Source organism: Larus michahellis, chromosome 3 (genome assembly GCF_964199755.1).
Source record: "Larus michahellis chromosome 3, bLarMic1.1, whole genome shotgun sequence".
NCBI classification, from domain to species: Eukaryota; Metazoa; Chordata; class Aves; order Charadriiformes; family Laridae; genus Larus; species Larus michahellis.
Window position 1 is genome coordinate 29091070 of NC_133898.1, and position 23669 is coordinate 29114738.

The 23669-nt window shown below is 42.4% G+C and overlaps 1 protein-coding gene across 1 annotated transcript in view; it reads left to right on the top strand.

The window, feature by feature from the left end:
- Positions 1 to 21136, top strand: part of PTPN14 (protein tyrosine phosphatase non-receptor type 14) — a 116094-nt gene extending 94958 nt beyond the window's left edge. Inside the window, exons 13-19 of the mRNA XM_074579452.1 lie at positions 1216 to 2705; positions 5451 to 5594; positions 6643 to 6861; positions 10861 to 10989; positions 11911 to 12145; positions 14346 to 14509; positions 19355 to 21136. Of these exons, the coding sequence (XP_074435553.1) occupies positions 1216 to 2705; positions 5451 to 5594; positions 6643 to 6861; positions 10861 to 10989; positions 11911 to 12145; positions 14346 to 14509; positions 19355 to 19483 (2510 nt within the window). The 3' untranslated portion in view covers positions 19484 to 21136. The remainder of the gene's footprint in view (positions 1 to 1215; positions 2706 to 5450; positions 5595 to 6642; positions 6862 to 10860; positions 10990 to 11910; positions 12146 to 14345; positions 14510 to 19354) is intronic.
- The last annotated feature ends 2533 nt before the right edge of the window (positions 21137 to 23669 follow it).

Genomic DNA, 23669 nt, shown 5'->3' on the forward strand with positions numbered 1-23669 from the left:
AACATCTGCCTGCGCTGTTAGTCTTAGGGACTTAAGGAGGGTTAACTATTTTTACCCCCACGTTTTACAAATAAATTCCCTAAGAGGTTGTACCAGGTTACTTTGGTCAGGGCTGGGAATGGAGCCTAGCCCCTAAACACCTTGAGCCTCTTAACCACACCACCTTTTGGAATACACGTAACCAGGTCTGTTAGGCTATGTTCTTTGCAGTTCATGAGAGGTACAGTTGAAGTGCTCTCACCAGCAGAGAGCTCTTAGTCATACCTGATAGCGTTTTAGAGCAGTGGTGGTCTGACTAATTTTAAGGTGCAACTTGAAAATTTTGAAAGGAGCCATTCAGGATAGTTCCTTGCATACAGTAGAAGATTTGACTTAGTTGCTACAACTGTTTTACTGTGAAGCTGAGGCTCTGAAGGGAGATATTCTCAATTTTAGAAGAATTGTAAAGTTCCCTCAGTTTTACCACAGACTTCTCTATAGTGTTGAAGAACTAGCTGATTTCAGAGTTTTGGGAGCTGCTACTCTTTTCTTCTGAGATTTTTCAACCCAGACAGTCTTGCAGTGAAGTTGTGATGCAGGACGTCATCTTTACCATCTTGATTGCTGAAGAATTTGATATTCTTTAGCACATCTGTAGAGTGGTGGTTTTGTTTTTTTGGTTGGTTTGTTGTTGTTCCCTTCCCCCCCCCCCACCCCCGGTCTTGATCCATCCTGCTGGGTCATACTGAAGATGCTCGAAACTGTTGTTTGCTCTGAAGTAGGATTTCCAATGCCACAATCCTCTGCTACTTCCAGTCACAGACAGCAGTGCATCATCAGAGAAGACAAGAGAATGTTTAGGATTACCAGCAGCACTGGATTTTTAGGGTGGCAGCAGCAGTGAATACTTCCAGGATCCTGAAGGAGGAGTTGTCCCGTTATTCTTCTTCCTTGACACCCCAGGCCAAAACACTTCCTCCCTTTCCCCTTTCATGTCTCCCACAAGGATCTGAACTACCGTATTTTGCTAACTGTTGGGAGTGTTTATGGGAGTAGCTTTGTTTTAGTTCTATTTCAGTGAACCAAGGATGTTCCCAAGACCAAATGTTCCCTGCAGTTGTTGTACACTAAGCTATCTCTGTAATTGTTGATGCAGACTGCATTTGAAGTTTTGTTAGCATTGAATGAGTCCTTGTATGTTAAAATTGTCAACATCTTTATCTCTGCTCTACACAGACAGCATTTTCCATGGAAATGAAGAAACTTTCTACTGTAGGTCTCAGACCAGTTTGGACAGGTGTCCAGTGGACTTCAGCTACTTGAATGGTAACGGACCCAATGGGAGCGTATGCAGTGCCCACAGCATGAACTCCCTCAATCGCTCACAGAACTTCATCCAGGCATCTCCAATGTCCTCAAATCTGAGCATCCCTGGAAGCGACATCATGAGAGCAGACTATATCCCGAGCCACAGACATAGTGCAATCATAGTACCATCTTACCGGCCAACTCCAGATTATGAAACTGTCATGAGGCAAATGAAGAGAGGGGTGATCCAGATGGATAGCCAAAGTCAGTCTTTGAGGAATCTCAATATAGGAAACACACATGCTTATAACCAGCCGGAAGACCTAGTTTACAGTCAGCCCGAGATTCAAGAGAGACATCCTTACACGATTACATACGGGCCCCAGGGTGGCGCCTATAACAAGCCTGTTGCCCCCTCTGACCAAATGAACCCTAATAATGCTGTGCAAAATAAGACAGCAGCCAGTGCCATATCCCACACCGTCAGCACACCAGAACTGGCTAACATGCAGCTGCAGAGCAGCCAGAGTTACAACACCGCTCACATGTTAAAGAACTATCTCTTCAGACCCCCACCTCCATACCCACGCCCACGTCCTGCCACTAGCACGCCAGACCTGGCAAGCCACCGGCACAAGTATGTCAGTGGGAGCAGTCCTGACTTGGTCACTCGCAAAGTCCAGCTCTCAGTAAAGACCTTCCAAGAGGACAGCTCGCCGGTCGTCCGTCAGTCACTGCAGGAGGTCAGCGAGCCCCTCATGGCAGTGAAGCATCATGCAGCTGTGAACAAGCGCCATAGTTTGGAGGTCATCAGCAATATGGTACGTGGTATAGAAGCCATGGCATTAAAAACTTTAAATGCCCCTCTGCCGCGCAGGAACACTTTGCGGGAGCAGGTGCAGCCAGAAGAGTCGGTTCAGATGGGGCATGAAGTCCAGCAGGTTCCTCATTATCATCATAAAAAAACATTCTCTGATGCCACCATGTTGATACACAGCAGTGAAAGCGAAGAGGAAGAAGAAACCCCAGAATCTATGTCACGAATAACAGCCCTCCATGAGAATATGGAATATAGTGCTCAGCTGCAAGCTGCCTTGGCTAGAATACCAAATAAACCTCCCCCAGAGTATCCTGGGCCTCGTAAAAGCGTCAGCAATGGAGCCCTGAGGCAGGACCATGTTAGCATTTCTGTGGCTGTAGCCAGGGCCAAGGCCATGAGGCCAGGGCCTTCCAAAGCCATTAGTGTCTCTCGAACTGATCAAATGGCAATAAACGGGTCTTCGCTCGGGCCCTCTATCTCAGAGCCTGACCTCACGAGTGTGAAGGAGAGGGTCAAGAAAGAACCTGTCAAGGAAAGGCCCGTGTCTGAAATGTTTTCTATTGAGGACAGCATTATAGAAAGAGAAATCATGATGAGGGTAAGTGTCTTCCCCCTGTTACAGTGGCTTCTTGGAAATTAGTAATCATACAAGTTAGTTTCCATACCAGAAAACTGTTAAGTCAGGAACCTGTGGGGAACACGTGGGTGGGAAGTTGATTTGCTTAAAGTTAGGAAACGTGATATTAAGTGCCACATACAATTTGGTTTCATGGGTCTGTGCGGCCACCAAAGAGGCTGATCCTGTGCACTTGCACTTCTGTTGGGCTTGTTTGCTTCCTTCGCTGTGGTTATTTGGCTGCTGGCCAGATCTGCATCGGATCCAGCTGATGATGCCACCACCCTGGCAGCAGTGCCAGCCCGAGGTGGGTGGCAGAGCACGCAGCTGGGTGACGAGGAGGCTGACCGCAAAGCCCCCCTCAATGACTGCTCCCCTTCTGCCTGCACAGATCTCTAAACCCCGTGGGTTCGAGGGCAGGATGAGTCTGAAATGTGTTTGCTGAGGTGAGCAAGAGATAGCGTTTTATTTCTGCTTTGCAGGGATGTTAAGTGTCACATAATATATAACATAATGGAAACATTTGAGTTTTTCAAATTATCTTTTTGCTTTTCCTGCCACTTTCTATAGCATAGTTATCTGAATAAAACACTGGTAGCTGTAGAATATGGATTGCTGGTTTTGCCAAAAACTGAATGAGTGACTGGATGTCTAATTACAGAAGTGACAGATATAAAGGCTGGGTGGTTGAAGATCTGGATTGGTTTTGGTTGGTTTTTTTTTTAATGTGCTTAAGTGTGAGAAATAGAGTACATGAAACTTGCAATGAGTTTAGAATAAAAGGTATTTAAAGGCTTCAGTGCTGCTGCAAGGATTGGTGGAAATATGGGGGGTGCTTACCGTTCAGTGACTTACGTGTCTGCTTGATGGAACTCTCTGGGAAGTGCAACTACAGTCGCAGAAAGCGAAGTGTGTGCCGTGGTTCTCTTTTTCAGAACTGAGGTCTGAAACATAAACAATTCCTGAAACAAGTTAGTTAATGTAGCACCTAAATGGTCCAGAGCAGAAAAGAGTTTGTCAAGTACTGGATCAGTAACTAGTTAGATTTAAATACTAGTGTATATTAAAAAAAAATTTCTAAACATATGAATAGTGCTTCTTGTTCGTTGGTGATCCTTACACACTGATGTTATGGTTAGGAATCGGACTTGGGACACTAAGTTGTATCATGAAGACTGAATTTACTCCTTGCAGAATCTTAAACTTTAAATGTAAAATAGATACTTGACTATAAAACATAATCTTTCATGAAAGACTGTTGTAAACACCAGTGTAACAACAAGCATAGATATGCTCCTTTGATCTTCTGAGGAAAGAAAACATACTGAGAAGCAGGAACCCAAAGGATTTTAGGATGGAAATGAAGGTAAGAAGAGAGCTTGGAGATGTCGTTTGAGTACTCTTCCTCTGAATAATCATTCAGATCGGCCTTTGGTCAAAAGGTGCTGCTTGCTGCTGCTGTTGTTTTGAAAGCGAAGGGATGGTCTTACCATTAAGCTTTTAAGGTGGTTTCAGCCTAGATCAGCAGTCTTAACACATGCAGACCCTCCTTTTGTCATAGAAGTGACATGTTATATTAATGGTAATTTGATGACCTTGATCTTTTAAACACAGACTTTTCTATTTTACCTTGCAAGTAGTAATAATAATAAAATCCCCAAACAAAGAAAAAATACTTGTATTTTCCTGCTTTCTGGAAGTAAGAAAAGAAGGAAGAGTGGTTTGAGAATTTTGATTTGGGTTTTTTTGTTTATTTTTTACTTAGTGCTCTGGAGAAACCCAGTGGTGAGGAAACAGCTGACAGGCTTTTGAAAAATCAAGCCATTTACGTATGTCTGAGGGCGTTCAGGTTCAGTAGGGTGTTTCCAGGAGCTGAGCTTGGCCTGTGTGGTGACCACAGCTTTCATATGCATGCTGAGAACCGGGCTTCCCTTGAGCTCATCTCTCCTTCCAAATCCGGCAGAAAGAACTGTTAAGGAAATAGAATAAAATATCCATAATTCGGCTCCTTCTAGAGATGGTCTGTCTTCTTGCTTGATATTTCAGCTCCCGGTGGCATAAGGAGGGCAGCAGGATGAATTTGAAATTCATACGCGGGTTCTCCGTGTCGCAGCATAATATGATGCATGAATATGATAAATGATAGCCCTCTCTGGCTGCTGTTATCTTCAGTTTTTGGGATTTGTGAGCTTAGTTTTTAGTGTGAAATATATCATGGGTGCTATTTGAATCACCATAATAGCTGAGTGCATCAGAAGACTTCTCATTTTTAGTATTACCATCACAGAAGAGAAACAACTGTTCTGTGTTTTACTGTTTGTTGTAATAGATTGAAATTATTGCTTTTTAAAAGATGCCCCAGGTATCTTGACTACAGTAGCGCTCCTTTAGAGTAGCAGGGTGATGCTTTGTGTGCCCTACATTCAGAATAATGTTTGCAGAAAAATGCTCGAGATTGTATTTGTTATGTCTTTTGATGGCATATAAACTGCATTATACGCTGGGATTGCTTCTTTGAAATTAAAATTCTGTGCTCATGTAGGAGCAGGCCTTTGAGGAATAACAGGAAGAATAGAGGTTGTATTTGAATTTACGATGCTAATGGTGATCATCTGCATTCCTTGGCCAGAGAGTTGCAGATTTTGGAGATTAAAAAAACATTCCAGCATTTTACTGGCATTATAAATAATCACACAGAGATGAAAACGTGCCTTTTCTTGCCAAAAGAATCTAGAAAAGCAGAAGATGGCAGGCCTGGAGGCCCAGAAGAGGCCCTTGATGTTGGCAGCACTGAACGGACTCTCAGTTGCTAGGGTTCCAGTGCCGGAGGACAGCCAGGATGAAGTCGCCAAGGTGCCAATGGATGAGAGGGTAAGATGGAGGCTCATGAAATGTTGCTTGCTCCCTTTGTTCCCAGCAGCATGAAGTTTCTAAAATACTAAAATTTGTTTTAAAATGTGAAAAACTGTCTTTTAAAAGTTGCCAGAGCCATTAATGAAAAAGGTCTGTGGCTAACACTGGTACGTCTTTGGATGCTGACAAAGCGTTAAATGTCTCGAATGTTTACTGAAGTTGATAAAAATTGAGGCTGTTTACCATTTCACATGACCATACAGTGTCATACAAGATCAAGCTGTAAATCTAAGATTTTGCATATTTTTCATTTGATCAGGCAGTCTTTCTACAGTGGTCATCCATAGATACCATCCTGCATGTTCTGATGCAGCTAAAGAATTCAGTTAATGTCTCTAACAGGATTAAATTAAAAGAAAAAAATAAAAGGTTGTCTGCCTCCTGATGTTTGCAGATCCGGGTGTGTGCATGTATATGGAATTTCAGAAATTAAAAACAGTTGCTGTTTTTTGAGAGGCATAGATTAAGATTTGAGAGGCATATTTGCAAAAAAACTTTCTGGCTTTCTGGATAGGAATTTGCAGCCTTGTGTTGTCTGGTATGCAGGCGACAGAACTTCCGCCTGTACGTATGCGGGGTTTTGTTCAACTACAGCAATTGCAGGTGTGCAAGTTAGGGAGTATTTTGAAAACGTGGACCGCATCGCGCTTCTCGCAGTGTGATCCTCCTAAAATGATAAATTTAAAATAGTTTTACAAGTATCTGTGGTGGTTGAAATCACATGCAAATTCATGCTGAACCAGGGTTGTACTTAATATGGCTTTGCTTTTTATGGTATAAGTCTTAAAAAATGTGGAGGTGGAATGTAAAAATGTAAAAATTTGCTTGTGGATTCATTCAGTAGAAGTGTGTCACCTTTCCTCAGATAACTGCAACTGAAAAAAGAAGGGAGCAAGAGAACGCTATGGCTGTATGTTGAAATTCAAAGAACTGGTGGATGGGTCTAGTCGTAAACATTCTTCCAGGAGGAATTAATGGATCGGTGTTCCTTTTTGTTAAATCTTAGTGCAAAATCTTGAAGAGGAAGTTGGAAGAGGGGATGGTGTTTACAGAATATGAGCAGATTCCAAAGAAAAAGGCAGACGGGATCTTCACCACTGCTGCCTTGCCTGAAAACACTGAGCGCAACCGCATCAGGGAGGTTGTTCCTTATGAAGAGAACCGAGTAGAGCTGGTGCCGACCAAAGAAAATAACACAGGCTACATCAACGCTTCACACATAAAGGTAAAAGCTTTCTTGAACTTTTCTTTGCAAATGAAGGTATGTTAAAGCTTTGTTTGCGTTTCTGGATGTGCAGCAGCATTTTCTGTAACTCTGGCAATTCTGAAAAGGTAGACTAATCAAAACGCATCATTGTACCTTTGTGTCAGCATGGGCATCTCTAAAGTCCCCTATCAACTCACATGCATGAGATGATTTATTTGCTAGGGACTGGCAAGTCATTTTAGAGAGGCATCCTTACTTTATAATGCCCACCTCTGCCAGATGGCTGTGTAACATCTCTGTGGGTTAATGTAGAAAGAGATGCCATGTTTCTTAAATCCTATGAAAATGCATTAGATCAGCCCCAATACCTATGACGTAGTGTGGTTGTCATGACCCTGTACCTGAAAGAAGGAGCAGCTAAGTGCAGGGCAAGGAGATGTGACTCCTAGAGTGGAATATATTCAGAGTTTCCAACACTGGAAGCTGTCAAGAGACACAAGCAGCTACTGGCAGACTTTGTCTACTCGGTCAGTATGTGTTCTGATAGATCAGTCCCAATAGCCTCGCAGGCCACTGTGGGACTACACCAACCCATGCAGAATGAGTCCCTGCAACTGACTGGTGCAGCCTGAAAGAAATACTGCACAAGGTTTGACTGATGTATTTTTCTATTTACTAGCATATAGGATAAGATTTTTAAAAAGGATGTAGCTCCATCTATGCAGTTCCATGTCCAAAGAAAAAGTATTTGGTTATGAGTAATGCAAGTTCACATAGATACTGCAATTATATATTTATAAATAACATCTTTCTTCCTTTTATAATAAGAGTTGAGTGATTTAAAAAAAAAAAAAATCTAAGTATGTGTTGATAAAGAGAACACCTTACTAACGAGATCCCTGTGTCTCTGGATACTGCATTCGACTTCTGTGTTTCAGAATAAGTCTTTTATCAAGATACTTCAAATTTCTTCTTGTAATTCAATGTAGAAATAACTTAAGATACGATCTGACTCTGTTACTTACAAATGTGGCCAGTTTCAACAGTGAACTATCCTGCGGTGGCTGCAGATGCTTGTTTTTCTTTATGCTTCCAGTACTATTTGCAAAGTCCTTTGTTGGCTTTTACTCTACTCTGAGAGAAGTAACAGCACTCGTCTCCCTCAGATGACAGATTCTCTTGTCAGAGAGGCCTGTCTGCTTTTTCTCATTGTCAAAATCTGAATTAAAAAAAATAATCAAAAATAATAAATAACACATCTTGTTAAATTAATATTTTCGGGGAGTAAAAGCCGTTTAAAGAGACTTGCTGGCCACCTTGGTTGTGATTTACAGTGTTAAATGCTGTTGATTCAAAACAATTTCTGAACCAGGATCCTGGCAGGTTATCACTTTTCTACATAGCCTGGTAGGTAGCAGATACTGAGTTTTTGCATAATCAGACGTTGCCATGATGATGGATTTCTGAGCCCAAAATTTTTCATCTACTTTGTTAGAAGGCCAAAAAAAAGAGATTCCTAACATAAATTATGCCCACAAAGCAATACTAGCCAGAAAAGAATTTTCCCTGGCCAGTTTGGGTCCACATTTTACCTTTGTGTCAGTGTTGGACACTCATGCATCTCGCATTCATAGAGCACCCAGGAACACGCACAAATGTTTTAGCACATGACAGTGGTCCTTGCCAGTATTTTCCTCTCGCACTCGTAACGGCGCGTATGAAAGCCAAGCAGATGCGCTTTTGCTTAGAAGGTGAAATCGCATCTGCAAAATTTACCTCGGTAGCACAGTGCGTGTGTGTATTTGCGGCCCTATATTCAATTTTTAATATCCTGCAGTCAGAGCATTAGAATGCAGTAAACATTCCAGGCATCCCATTCCCTCCAGACTATTTATGGTCCTTTCATATCATGTGCCAGGAGGCTGGATATTTGGACCAGAAGTCAGCAGACAAAGAAAACTCCTATATCATCCTGATAAGATCCATGCCTGGAGGATTCCAGCTCAGTCTGCGAGCCCCCGGTTTTACAGTATTTCTCTGCTTATTTACCATTGGCCTTTTGCTGTTAAGATACTAAAATCGTTCTCTATACCAGAGAGAAAAACTGTAATTCAATTTATGGATTAAGCAAAAAATTTCTTAAGAGCACTTCATCTGACTGTTTGGGTTAGGTCACTATTAACTTAAAAAGCTGAGTAATACTCCACCAACACTCAGGACTGCAGACGAGCATGCAAGCGCCAGACCAGTCCAAGTGCAAGACGCCAGCTGGCGCTGCGCAGTTTGTATTTATTCCCACCTAGTACAAGAAGTTGGGGAGTTTACCTGTATTGGTCTTGCAGTGTTTAACCATCGTTCACGGAGGAGAATGCTGCATAGTGTGAAATAAGAAAAGGAGCTGGTGTACAGGGTTGAAACCCATTTTCAGTGCAGCGAAACATTCGTTATCATACAAACACTGCGTTAGTTACAGGTGTAAAAACCCAAGTAATGGGTTAATGAACAGCTGTTTGAATAACAAATAAATTTATTCTACTTCTGAAAATGTATTCAAAGACATGTACCTCAAACGTAGCATATGCTTAAACCTGTCAGAGTTATTGATTGTTCCTTGTAGTGTTGTCCACCAGCACCTTGATATTTATGGATGTGTCAGCATTTCTGTTGTAAATCTTCTCCTCTGGGATTTATATCTTTGTTGTGAGAAGTGGCTCTGGGCTAACATGTGGAATTAAGAGGTCTTAGCCTGAGAAGGAAAAAGTATTTTAATTTTCCAAAATAATTAGTTCATCTGTGTTTCCTTTTTGCTGGCAAGCACATTTTAAAATCTAGTAGCTCTAGAAATGGTTTGGCTTTTTACCTAGAATGTTGAAAAAAATTTTTTTGTATAAACCTTTCCTGATGTTTAGCAAATAACCTACCATAAAATAATAATTTTTTACACACTAGTGAATTTTTTTTTTTATTATTAACTGCCTAAGTATGAAGATCTTTCTTAGTCAGGTAAATGATGCAGTGTTTTATACTGGTTAACTCCAAGGTACTGCTGGGTCTCTTCAGGACACTACGTAATTTATAGTGTGTAAATCTGTGTTAGTGCTTTAAAAATAATTTCATTACGTGTTGTGATGCAAATACACAAATATTTCTATAAGATGTTGTTGGTAATCCAGTTATGTATTGGGACATAGACTTACATGACTACAGCTTTAGATAATTTTAAATTTCACATGGCATTTGAAAGCCATTTAATGTGCTGGATTTACGTTACAGCAGTTTGCAGCTTCCGAACTGAAGAACCCGAGATGAGTGAAGAAGAGTAGGTTGAAATGAAGCCTTGATCTCATCACTAGCTGGCAACAGGCCTTTCTGAGCTCTGTGTTATGAACAGTGTGGGGGCACAACAGCATCCTCTGGGGGCAGTTTGGTCCCATCTTCAACAGTGATCAGTGTAGTGAGAGTCTGTTTAAGGAATTATTTTTTGCCTAAGTGGAAAATAATTGAGAGAGGTCCTAAACAGCAGAGGCCTTTAGCCGTCCTTGTGCAAATGTCCTCTGCATTCAGGCTTTTTACACCACTGTGTGTTCATTTGCAGGAATGCGATGCCTTTTTAACACTTCCTCTGGTGCTCAGTTTTTCTTTCATCATGGGTCTGTCGCCAAGCCCAGGGAAGTCAGTCAGCTGCTTAAGCCATATCAGAAAGAGGGCCTCCAAAAAAAATATTTTTTTTTTTCATCTGTATGATCCAGATGCAGTGGCAAGAAAAATAGATGACATTTTGCTCAAAGCTTTATGTTTATGGGCATCAAGAAAGGACTTGGAAGCACCAAAGATTGTGTTTTGTCAGATTTGCTCTTATCAAAAGGATGATTCTTGTCAGAATTTTGAACAGAAGTGGAAGAACAAAGAAGTAAAGGTTTCATTATGGTCTCTTTTGTTTAAACGGCAGTTCTGGCAGAGATGCTGCGGAGAATTTGGGCACTGACTGTATTTTTATTTTTTTTTCCTTACTCCCAGGTTACTGTAGGTGGAGAGGAGTGGCACTACATTGCTACCCAAGGGCCTCTGCCCCACACGTGCCATGACTTCTGGCAGATGGTGTGGGAACAGGGGGTGAATGTTATAGCCATGGTCACAGCTGAAGAGGTACGTGAAATCACAGAATAGTTCTTTCTGATGTGAGCAAATCTGTTATCATTACTTCCCACTCCAGTAACCTGTTTTTTCTGTCAACAACCCTTTTTCCTCTTGTTCCGTTTGAACATATGTTTGGACCGCTATACTACTATACTTCGTAACTTTCTGATACTCAGTTTGGCAAATACTAAAGCGAAACAAGCAGAACCCCCTCTTCCCCCTGCTTCACTTCAGTTCAGCCAAAGCAAACAAAGATGTTTCCATTGGAATGTGAGAGCACTGAACTGCTCCCGGTTAAAATGACACAGACTTCCACCCCATCCAAGGCCAGTCCTGCATACCGTCACTCTTATCAGCTGAAAAGACACCAGAAGCCGTTGTTTCTGTAGAAGTGTCCATTTAAAAAGAAAAAAAAAATCTTTTTATTCTTATGCCAAGCAAAACAGTTTTTTCTATTGTAATCCAAGAACTATGTGCTATGTTATAAAAACTGGCACATGTTGCTAACTAACACTGCGTTCTGCTTTATGCCGGGTTGCTTCTAGCGAACACAGGGAGTGCCATAGCACATCAAGTCACTGTCCAGTCCCCAAGGCTGATCAACAATAGATACTTCAAAGTTGCTGAAGAGAATCTCCTTCCATTTAGAGGAAAGACTCACCCAGGAGGTCAATATTTACCAGAGTGTCATAAGCAGTAGATGGCTTTTGCCACGAGACAAGAGTCGGTTCTTCAAACATTTTTACACTTAGAAATATTATATGGCTGAGTTTTAATGATATTTTCTTTACTTTGTGGGATGCTTCTTGCTCTTTCAGTAATTTGAAATAAGAATACTTGGCTTATCTGCAGAGTTTTATGCCCTCTGTTTATAGAGAATTATAATTGCAGGAACTAATGTTTATTTTTAATTGTTTTTTGATTATTAAGGAGGGAGGAAGAAGTAAGAGTCATCGTTATTGGCCTAAACTGGGCTCTAAGCACAGCTCAGCCACTTACGGGAAGTTCAAGGTGACAACTAAGTTCCGTACGGACTCCGGCTGCTATGCAACTACTGGTCTGAAGGTCAAACATCTTCTCTCCGGACAAGAGAGGACAGTGTGGCACTTGCAGTATACTGACTGGCCAGACCATGGGTGTCCAGAAGAAGTCCAAGGCTTTTTATGTAAGATTTCTTTAACTTGCTTGATAAAATACATTGAGGAAAGGGTTGCTTACACTGCGTTCAGTTCACTGCACCTAGTCAGAGCTGGCATTGATATTAAGTGGTTATTCCTGTGGCATAGAAAGGTCTCAACTACATTGTACCTTGTTGCGATTTGGAGGGAAAAAAAGTGGGATTCAAGAGGTAGGAGATAAGGTGATTGAAGGTTTTTGTCCCTGAAAGATCTGACATAACAGGAAGAAAAATCAGGGACAGCAGCAGTGCTACAGACTCGAGAAATTTTAAATAGTAGGTTACCTCAGCTGGCTGATGTGTCAGTGTAAGTTATTGCCACTTCCCACCTACCTAATGAGCGTAGGAGATAGTAGGCTGCACACAAATGTGATTAGAGAGGTCTGGGTGAGGGAGGTTCAAATGTTAGTGAAATACGGCACAACTCCTCCAGTTTCATAGGAAGCCCTTGTGGCTGACAAGGCAGCATTTAGTAGTCCAGAAGCACTGGACTTGTTGCAAAAGAGCAGAGGGCTACGTCACGTATGCAGTAAGTCTGAACTCACTGCCACTCTTCTAACCACATGTACCCAGGCAATGTGAAGGGCCTTCCCAATTAAATATCATCCTGGTTCATGCATTTCTGAAAATACAGCCATTATATTAATCTGTAATTAGTTAATAGCGCTTCCTGCTTCTTACCAAGCAATAAACACTGCCATATTAAGTAATAGGAATGCAACCATTATTTAACTATAGCCACATCTCTGGCATTACAGCAGTATGATGCAGAGATCTTTAATAAGTTACCACTGAAGGAGTTTGTACATGGTGTGCTGATGTGTTGGAGATGCCTGCCCTCTTAGTTCCTGAAAGCTTTGCAGCTGCAGCAGCGTAGCGTAGCTTAGTGTTGCAGCTGAGTCTTCTCTCAGCAAGGCCCGTTAGTTCCACTTCAGTCTTGACACAGCGACAGTCCCTTAGTGATCCACTCTCCTTTCTGTGATACAAGCTTCATGTAAATAACATGTTCATCTTCTCCCAGTTCTGTCATCAGGGCAGAAAATAAAAATGACATTTCAGCTTTGGCAAAGGAGTCCCATGGGATCTGTCTTTAAGGCAAAGCTATTGCCCAATTCCTAGTTTGTTTTGTACTTTGTTTCTCCTACCAACCCATGTAGCTGTGTTTGGGCGTGGGAGTAATTGGAACCTGATTCTCCCCATTTCCTCTGTCCCATTGTTTGCCACCACCAACAGTCCCATTTCACTGGGTGCAATAAAATGCAGCTTTTCTGATGTTGGTAGGCCTCCAGCCACAGCCTGCCTGTGTTGAAAGGACTGCTCAGGCTGCAGTGCCACGACACCAAGAGTCAGGGCAGGAGAGTTTGGCTCAGATCTCACTTCCCACTCTGACTAGCGGGAAGCTAAGTGTCTAAGAATCTCTATATCTAGATATATCTTTCTAGGTGAGGTCCATCATCTTTGTCGTGCATCTAGACCATGCTGAAATGATGTTTAGAGGTCAGAGTTGTGTTTTATGGTGTGTTTATCTGACCAGATGAGCTTCCAGTATGTACATTCTCTGTGCAGTTTGACAGTAGAATGCATTGGACAACAGTAGGATGTGCCACACAAGACAACTGTTCTTGATTTGTGCACTTTTTCTAGAAATGGCTTCAGGGAAAATTAAGACAGCGAGCTCCCAGAAGGGCTCATAGCTGTTGAGAAACAACCCTGAGCAGAGAGGTGGGTGAGATTTTGTCTCACTCGAGAAGGGAGAAGGGAGGGCGGGGGAAACAGGGCAGATGGATGCTCGCTTCCCATCTGATATTGGCTTTGACAGGCAGTAGTTTCAATGGGACTTAGCTGTTGTTTTGATCCCAGCCTGTTAATAGCAGGAATTGCTGTAAGTAATGTCTAGAATCATCTGCTTAGGGGACCTGGAGATTTGCAGAGGGGAAAACAGAATTTAATTTTTTAAAAGAACTATTTAATTTAAAGGAGTAGACTCCCAAGTAATAATTGACACCCAGCTGGTACTTGCTGGATTCAGTGCTGCTCAGCGCACCCTGGCCAAGATAATTAGTATATTGTAAAAAAATGTAAATTATTGCCACTTTGACAAAGAATGACTTTTCCATATTCTTTTTCTCCCCAGTTTTCACATTTTAGACATAGATGTTTGCAACCTTGTCTGCGTTTTACCTTGCAGCTTACTTGGAGGAGATACAGTCGGTGCGTCGCCATACCAACAGTGTGTTGGATAGCAGCAACAACTGCAACCCTCCCATCGTGGTTCACTGCAGCGCAGGGGTAGGAAGGACCGGAGTGGTTATCCTGACAGAACTCATGATTGGGTGCTTGGAGCATAACGAAGTAAGTCAGCTTCTTTCTCAAGACAAACCCTTAGCTCCTTTCTTGACTAACCAGCCACATTTCTGAGGTTAAAATTAAAAGGCATTTGAAGTGCTTTGCTTTCTTTCTGTTACCTTTGTGAGACAAGGGCTTTAAACGCAAGAGGCAGAGATTTCCCAAGGCAGGTTACTTGTAGTTTTCTGTTGAGTTGATATTATGCATTTTTTATTAGTATTATTTTAATACATTCAAAATTAGGGCTTTTTTTTCCTCTCTTTTAAGAATTTAGTCTAATTCATACCTGTATTTAATTAACAGTCTAGAGGCAGCGTGTTTACAAGGACTGCATGAGAGAAGCTGGAGAATAATGTCAGCTTCCTTGCTCTTAACTAACGTTTTCTGCTCTCTAAATTCACTCCTTGGACTCCCTCCTCTCTTTTGTATTGTCTCTGATCTCATCTGGAATGAAACTTAACTATGTCTTAAGAAAAAGGTGTGGGTAATGTTGGGGAACGGGGCTTTAGGAACTGCAGCCAATATTAACAAGACTAGTAATACAGTCTGGAGTTCAGAAAAAGAGCACCAGCAGAGTAACCATGTGTAGCAACTTGCTTTTCATCTGTGTCCCGTGTGGCTGGAGAACTGTCCAGGAAGAAGATCACATCTTGAATAACAATGTGCCACACGCTTTCAACATGGCAGCTATAGAAACCGGGGATTTCTGTTGCCAAAGAAACTGCTCAAAGACCAAAACGTCTTGTAGAGATAAGAATGCAGCAAGAGTGACAAATAGACATGTATCATCTGTCTCTCCTATTAATCATCCACTGGATGAGTTCCTTGAAATTCAGGGAAGACTGGATGTATGCACCTGAAATGCTCACCTATTTCCCATGTTACTATAGAGGAGTTACAGTTTGGGGCCTTTCTGTGAAAGGCACTATGCAAAGTACAGGTTTCTGGCTCATTCAAAAATGTGAGTCCTAAAGCAGGCAAGTACCAGTGCACTTCCCTCTTCATCGCTATTTTTAAAAAAGTTGATGCAAGAAGTCATTTTTTTTGTTCTCTACTCTGTTATCCCCCTCCACCAGCTTGTCGTCCTGTAGTTACAAGATCCCCTAGAGATCCTGGGCTCAGCTCAGCTGAGATGAACCTCTTCCAACTCTGGTTGGGCCTCACCAGAGGTGAAGCTGGCCTGTAGATGTGTGTCGTAATTTGCACTTTTTTCCTTTCCTTTTTATTTGGGCGTGGAAGGGGAAGGAGGAAGGCCCAGACAGAAAGGACCCACAGGTATGCGATTTGGGAATCCTGCAGCCTTCCTGTGCCTGCCGCTGCTCAATAACTGCTCCCGTGTGGAGCAATGGCTCTGACTCTGGAGCCTGCTCGACTTCTTTCCTTACACACTGGCATCTGGAAGTGACGGCTTCTGTTGTTCACACAGCAGCCATGCAATTTCTGCACGCAGGAGGAAATCTGGATAGTTACAAGAGCCATACCTGAATCGGCTGAGAGCGTCAGTGTAGCTGTGGCTGCTTTATAGTAGCCTCTATATGCTAATGGTGTGCCAGGAACAAACACTAACAGTTGCGCAACACGTTCTGGCCACCTCAGTTTGTCTGCGGTTTACAGAAGTCATCTATTTGGCAAAGAGTAGCTGAGTAGCAAGTGAAGATAAAGGCGGTACCTCAACATCTTAAGCATGGGGGTGAGCCTTGGCGTTTGGAAGAATTCTCATCAACTTCACTAGGAGCTGATGGTAGCGCTCAATAATAAGGGATTTCTCTGATGTCCCTTAATTAAAGCATTCTTTTGTCTTGATTAATGGTGGAAATCATCATTAATATTAAAGACAATTTTCCTTAAGGGCTTTGTTGCTCTGGATTGTGCTAAGTTAATATTTTTGGTTTGTTAAAACCTAATTAAAAAAAAAAATTAACGATCTTAACGTTTTGTTATTAGTTAATCACGTTTTCAGTTTGTGACAGATACTGTGTTCTGCACAGAGAGGGTTCCTTTTCATGCAGCAATTTTACTGGTTTATTTTGAAGTAGGATTAATTGGGTCTTTTTCTGAAATAAAATCAGTTATTACTTAAAGTGCTTTAGTCCTATGAATTGGTTGATTTCCTCAGAAGCGTCCTAGTAAGTAGGTGTATTAACGTTAACATTTCAGAGGTGAAGGAAAAAAGGGGAGGGAGGCTGAAAATCCTGATACAAACCATCTTGGAAAGTCTGCAGCAGTGCTGGAACTAAAACCAGAACTTTTGAGTTTGGTGTTTCAGGTTTAGGTAAAAAGCCATGTTTAATTCAATTCTATACAGCTTCTGTCGCTGTGGCTTCTGGGCAATTGCTGGTTGAATCTAAAGCTGTATAGCTCATTGCAGGGATATAGTTCCAGTAACTTGCTATATGGTAAGTAATATGTCACATCATTACATCCTTACTGATGTAGATGCACAGAACAAGAAAGTAGTTGAGATCCTGCTCTACCGACTTCTAGTTTGGACTTGGCACTGGGACATTAACTTATGATTGCAGCTGCTGCGCGTTTTCATAGGGGAGATCTTTTAGTTTGGGAGTCAGAAGCGAGTAGCGTTTTTGTTTGTTCTTTTTGCAAATGCCACCCCTAGCAAAGCATTACGTGTCTCTTTTTGACATGTGAGTTGTGATGAGGGTGAGTTTGAAGATTCTGCTTACCTGGAGTGACGTGCTAAGTTGACTACAGTGAGGTCGAATAGGCAGGATGGGCTTTTCTTTCATTTCTGAGATAAGTCAAAGCCTAATCCGTGTTGAGGAGGTGCACGGGTCACCGCGTGCTCAGTAAAAATCAACGAGCTGTCAAGGACTGAACTGCTGAGAGGGGAACGTGGTTGTGCAGGTCGAAGCTGGCCTGCATTTCTGTTGCAGTTGTTCAGGTGAGATCAGGTTCCGCGTGACTCTGCTCAGCAAGGACCGCGTGGCTTTCGTAAGCATCCGAGTCCATGGAAAGGCCTTCTCCAAGTTACCTGAGTTAACTGGAAAGCGCTTAACATTTTCCTTTGCACCCATTTGAAAATAATATGCCATTACTCATCACAAACCTTCACGCTTGTTGACTCTCTAGAGGTGTCCTTTTATAACAGCTTGTAGGGGTATGTGGCAGAATATTTGGCCTTGTTTTCAGAAAGTGATAGCCTATGGGTTAGGGCTTGTTTGCACAGAATGGAGATTCTGAGGTTTATATATACTGACAGAAATTGGTATGATAAAATCACAGCAGCATGATTTTATTTTAAACTTTCCGGAAAACTTCCAGTGTGCATGGAAGCAGACTCCATGCTCAGTTGCACCTCCAAGGGGTAGCAGCAATCTTAATTCATTTCTCTCTCCATTTGTCCAGGCGCTGTGCTTGTAACGTTTCTGAACTCAGACGAAAGACTTTTTAAGTTCCTTTTTCGTTTCAGGAACGACAAACTGGCATTACAAAGTGCAGTTTGTGTTGCCTGACAGAGTAACTATTCTTCAGTTTTATATCTTGAACTGCTTAAGACCTTCCTCAAAAATAGTGTGTATCTTAGTGCTTGCGTTTACTGCTGCCATAGAAAATTAATTCGTATCCCTCATCTTGGGTCATATTACACACTCTTTGAGTTTGAGCCTGGCAGGCTGAGCTTCACAGCTCAATGACTTCTGAATAGCTGCTCCTGTGTACCTGTTTTAACAGATAAAACACAATAAATGCCGGAGATACGATGGTAACACCTAATGAAAATTGCCGTGATTTCTAACGCTTTACCTCATGGTGCTCTGTTTCACACAACTCATTCGTGTTTTGATTTGGAACGTTATGGGGTGCCTGTGCCCCAGTGTGCTCCGTGAGTTTAGGGATGTTCTTTCACAGCGGATCTCCTGATCCGTCCCCACTTACTGTGCTTTAGTTCCTGTTGCAGAGCATTTTCAGGGCACACGAGTGAGTTTCTTTTAGATGAAACTGTGCTGGAAAATGCCTACTTGGAGAACACCTAATGTGTCCCAGCTGCTAGTGGACGTTCAGTAGATGGCAACAGATCAATGCTGGCCTGAAGTCTGAAGAACACGTATTGTGGGTACTGGGTCCTTGTTTCACTTCACAGGTGTATTTCTTCTGGAGCATTATTTACTAGCATAGACTTGGCTGTGTGAGGTCAGGTGTCAGAGTTTCTGGATCTTTTGGTGACAGTGAGTTCCCTCCTCTCTTAGTGGAAGGGTCGGTATGTTTGCCTGCACTTTAGTTTTGTCTGAAGAACCTTTGTAATGATCCTGATGCCTGCTCGCCCTTTGAAAAATCTCTCAGATCCTCCCTCCGTGAATGAGTTTGACCATGGATCAGAGCGCAGTGTGCACGTGGCCGCAGGGCCTGTTGATGCGCTCAGTGGTAGAGTCTGAAATTACCTATATAATCTTGGCTGTTTAAATTTTGTAGTAGACCTTCCTGCTATATCTAGCCTTTAACCTGAGATAATACCATATATTGGGTTTATTTTACTGGGCTGAAAAGAGGTATGCTGAAACAGAAAAAACTCCAAAGAGAAGCAGCCCTTTATCCTGTGTTCAGTTGATGATCCGCTGAGAGGTAATCAGTGGTAGGCAACTGGAAGACAAGTCCAGAAATTCCTGTAAGCTTTAGTGGGGGAAGTATTGGATGCACAGTAACCCCTATATACTACTGTAATACTCCTTGAAATTAAAGTTGGTAAAAAAATCGTATCATTTCACTACAGTTAGTTATAATGCATTACGCTACGTCATTACGATACAGTTCCCTGTGTCAGATACCAGGTATTTGAGACAATAATTGTTCGATTTAATGAACCTACATCCTTATGCTTCTTTTTGCTTTGCTTTACAGAAAGTGGACGTTCCCGTGATGCTGAGACACCTGCGGGAGCAGAGAATGTTTATGATCCAGACCATAGCCCAGTACAAGTTTGTCTATCAAGTGCTCATCCAGTTCCTGCAAAACTCCAGACTTATTTAATCTTTTGAAACATCCCAGACACAGCTTTGTGGATCTGACTGAACCTTACTGATGAACAAGGGGAACTGCCTTGACAACACTGTGTGCATATATTGCGCTTCTTAAAGTTGTCTTGAAAGTAAGGAATGATTGTTCTTTACTAGAGTCTCCCATGGATTATTTTATACAAGATATAATTTATTTTTCTTGGAATAACTTGTGAATTACTTTAATAACTTGTAAAACTTATAGCGACCTTGAAATTGAACCACATTTGACGTGACTGGTCTGCATTGTAACATGTCCGTAAGGAAAGCAATCCTTTGTAAAGGTAGCTTACTGGCTTTTATTTTGCTACACAGCTTCTGAAAGGAACAGTTACTTGGCAGTGAGCTTTCTCTCACGTAAGAACATTTTGGATCCAGGTATGTGGCTTCCACGGTAAAAAGAAGACCTGCTAGATGTCAGCCGTGGCTCTGTACGAGTGGAAGCTGAGGGAGACCTGAGCCTCTGCACGTGCAGCAGAGCACATTACAGAGGGCTCAAACACAGGCCATTGTGAGGGCAGAGAGTTTCGGGTGCTAAACTGTTGAAATTCCCCAAGAATACCAGTTTTAGATTAGTCCTTGAAAAAAGCAATATTGGATCTTTTAAATGAGGCCTTTGCTAATGTCTGCAATCCTTGAAGGGGTTCCTTAGAGTTGAAGCAGTGCAGGGTGAAGTGCAGTGACCCAGAGCAGGCCGAAGTCAGTGAATGAGTCTTTCTGGTAACTGTAGTGGGCTGTGGGTTGAACAGCAGAATTTCAACTAAATGCAGCTGAAAAAACCCTCAGATCAAGCACCTTCTCGTGAATTACCCTGAAAGTTCATTGCCTTGAGGCTCACCTCCTGTAGAAAGGGAACCTCATTTAAGTTAGGCATCTCCAGTTGCCTTTGTTTCCCCTGTGAAATACTGTCTTCATCACCGTTACCGTTGTACTTTCTAGTTATTTGAACTTTGTCAAAATGATCAACGTGGTCTTTCCTCCACATCTGAGTTCTCCAGATAGTGACCCTTGAGAGCTTTAGCTCAGAGTCTGCCTTGATTCTTCCCCCATCGCTGCCTTGTGGTTTATGAACGCATGGAGCCGTCTGCCTTTCAGTATTGGCAAACCTCGCTTTGTTAGGGTCTTTTTTTGCACTAAATTCCACGGATCGTCTCTCTTCTCTGTCTGGTCACTTTGCATTCTCCCTCCTATTTATTATTACTATTTCATGCTGGTAGTGTTCAGGTGTTCCAGTTAGGATGAGGAGGATGTTGTTTAAATCCATAAAGGAGAAGCAATCCTTGCCTGAAGTTTACAATCGGAACAGAAAAGGGAAGCAAACCTCCACCGCTGCATAACTAGGGCACAGATTCTTAACTGGCTCGCCCTAGGCCAACCATGAAATCTATGACAGAGCTAAGAAGAAATCCACATGTCCTGGAAGTATCTCAGCAGTTAGACCCGTCCTCCTCTCTCTTCCTCATCCTCTGTCCCTCGGCATTGGCTCGCTGTTTTGCGCAACTTAGTGCGTATTCCTTTCTCCCAGCTGTTTATTTCACTGGAGTAAATCACATCATGGATTACGTTGCAGTGTGTGCGTGGTAGCATTTACTTACAGTTATTTAAAAATGAGAGTAACCGCACTTTTAAAAAATATAAAAAGGAAAAAAAAAAAAGCTTTAGCAAGTTGTGGCGGGAGTCCCACAGTTATTTGTGCTGTAAGAGACGGGAAGTTAAATTCCTGCACTGAGGCTGCTCCCCTCCTCACACCGACTCCTCTTGCCCTCGGGCGGGCAGCCCAGCCCTGCTTCGACTCGGTGGTCCTATTGGATCGCTAGGGAATGGATCAGGCTGGAGAAGAGCCTTGGAGGGCCCGGGCCCTCTGTCTCTATCCCCCTTACAGTTGGATAGGCTTGCACAGGGTCACGTCCAGTTTCAACAGTCTCCAAGGGTGGAGATTTCACAGCCTCGTGGGGCGCCTGATGCAACGCAGTTACTCTTGTCACGGTAAAGTTATCTTTCTTGGTATCCCTTTCCCAGATAAATTTCATCTTTTAGTCCCATCGCTTTTCCATTGCATTCCCACCTCTGAACCCCGTGTCAATGTCTGAAGGCCTAAGCCTACAAGCACTCCCAAATTCAGCACTAAAGGGTCCTACACACCTACCTTTCCCTAAAATCAGTGGGAGCTTAATCTAAGGCTCTGTAACAGAATGTTTCTTAAATGTATTTAAACCAGCGCTGTCATTATTTGGCACTCTGCAGTACAGGCCTAACGAGGTGACAAGGATTCTGGTGGAGACTTCTAGCTACCAAGAAGTGGTGAGGAGTTATTTAGTTGTAATATCTCCACCATTTTCCTTTTAGGGATCAGTTCAGTCAACTTCAGTTTTCCTCTAATTTCTTCTGCCAACGCCAACATATCTCTTGTTAAATTAGCAGCAACCATTTAAAGTCTTTTCAGCGGCATCTGCATGATAATTACACAGAGATGCTTTATATCTGGGAAACAAGCCAAGGAATAAACCTTGAAGCAAAGTGTATTAAATTAGTTATCTCGTTATAGCTTTTTGAATAATTTCCTAATGATGAATTAAGTTTGAACTCAGAGCTGTCAAGTCCCATTGCTCCACTTGGATGTGAGAAGTAGAAAATCAGGAGGGAAAAGAAACTGTTCCTCTGTCTTACTATTGAGCTCTTCTTGGCCCAAGCGTGTCCTTCTCTTCCTACAGTCGGCACAGGGAAGTTATTGCGTACGAGAATGTAAAGAGCTGTGTTTGAAAGGAAGAAAATTAAGCAAATGTTTTCTTATGCAAAGATGCATCATAGGTGTCTCAGAAAAATATTAATTACAAAATGGCACCAAAACCCCTTCCCAAATTAAGTCAGTGCCTATTAATGAGCCAAATAAGTGGCCACATAGTAAACAATCATTTCCAATTAACTCCTAACGTGGCTGGTACGGTAGACAGAGGCCAAAGTGACTAACTTTTTCCCTTTCATTGTCAAAGAATGGTAATTTTAAACTTTTCCTTTCATCTGACTTCAATGTATTTTTTCTTGCTAGATTTTATCTTGATGAGATCTGCTAATATCATACGTGAACTGGGCTGGTGCGTGTCTTCAGAGGCTCCTTTCCACCCCAGCTTGCAACCAAACCCCAGCGTGCCGATGTTTTATGATTGAAATGTGATAGTTTTGTAGGGGAAAAATTGAACCTTCTGACTTTGAACCTGTTGTCGTTTTATCAGGCCTGAATTGCTGGGGCAGTATTTCCTAACCTTTAGGGAGTGACAGGAAAATGCGTTTTGCATCCAATTTCATTAGTCATAGCAGGAACAAACGCGTGAGACTTAAAGCAACAGTCCCGCTTCGCTTCTGTCCTGCAGGCTGTAACGGCAGAGTCCCTTCGTAGCAAAGGAGGACAGTTTGGGGTTGCTCTCTGTTGTGTTGCGTGTTTTCTAACATCAAAGCATGACAGCGAGTAGGTTCTAAGAGACCGGTTTCATCCACTTGGAGTAAAGCTTGTATTGAAAATCTTGCAAAGATGCATCATGGGTCAATGAATGGAGCTGCACCTTGAAGTCTGACACAAGCTGTTGTCTTCCAAGGCGTCCACGTTGATGTCTGGCACGTTTAGCTTACGCTCCCTGACTCTGTCTAAAGAGAGAACTTGGAGCAGACGAGTAAGTCTGACTTGGGAATCCATTGTGTGTGTGTTCCTTCTTGTGCGTTTTTCATCTATATTTAATACCCCTTTTTTTCTTTTTCTTTCTTTCTTCAAACTCTTACCAATGATAGTATTGAGGTTTCTGGCATCAAATTTTTGGTTAAAGTTACGGTCTGAGCATTTCATGCCTAACATTGTCTGATCGGGGATGGGAGAGATGACGGCCGAGTTCTGACGCTGCTCAGTGCTGTGGGCGTCCTGTTTCCGTCCTCCACAGGCTGCTCTGGAGGATGGTGGGCATTAGCTGCTCAGGCCCTACTTGTCCCAGCTCCTCCACTGGCCTGCTGTGCCATCTCTTGTCCTTGATTACCTGAGTAAAGATGAAGCTTGTTCCCACAAACTTTATCGTATGTAGGTATATAGGGACCCTCAATGCTCAGCCTTATTGGAAATACCTTTCCCCTAAACTAGTTTCAGCTGGCAGGAGACACATCTGTGAGAACTTACTCAA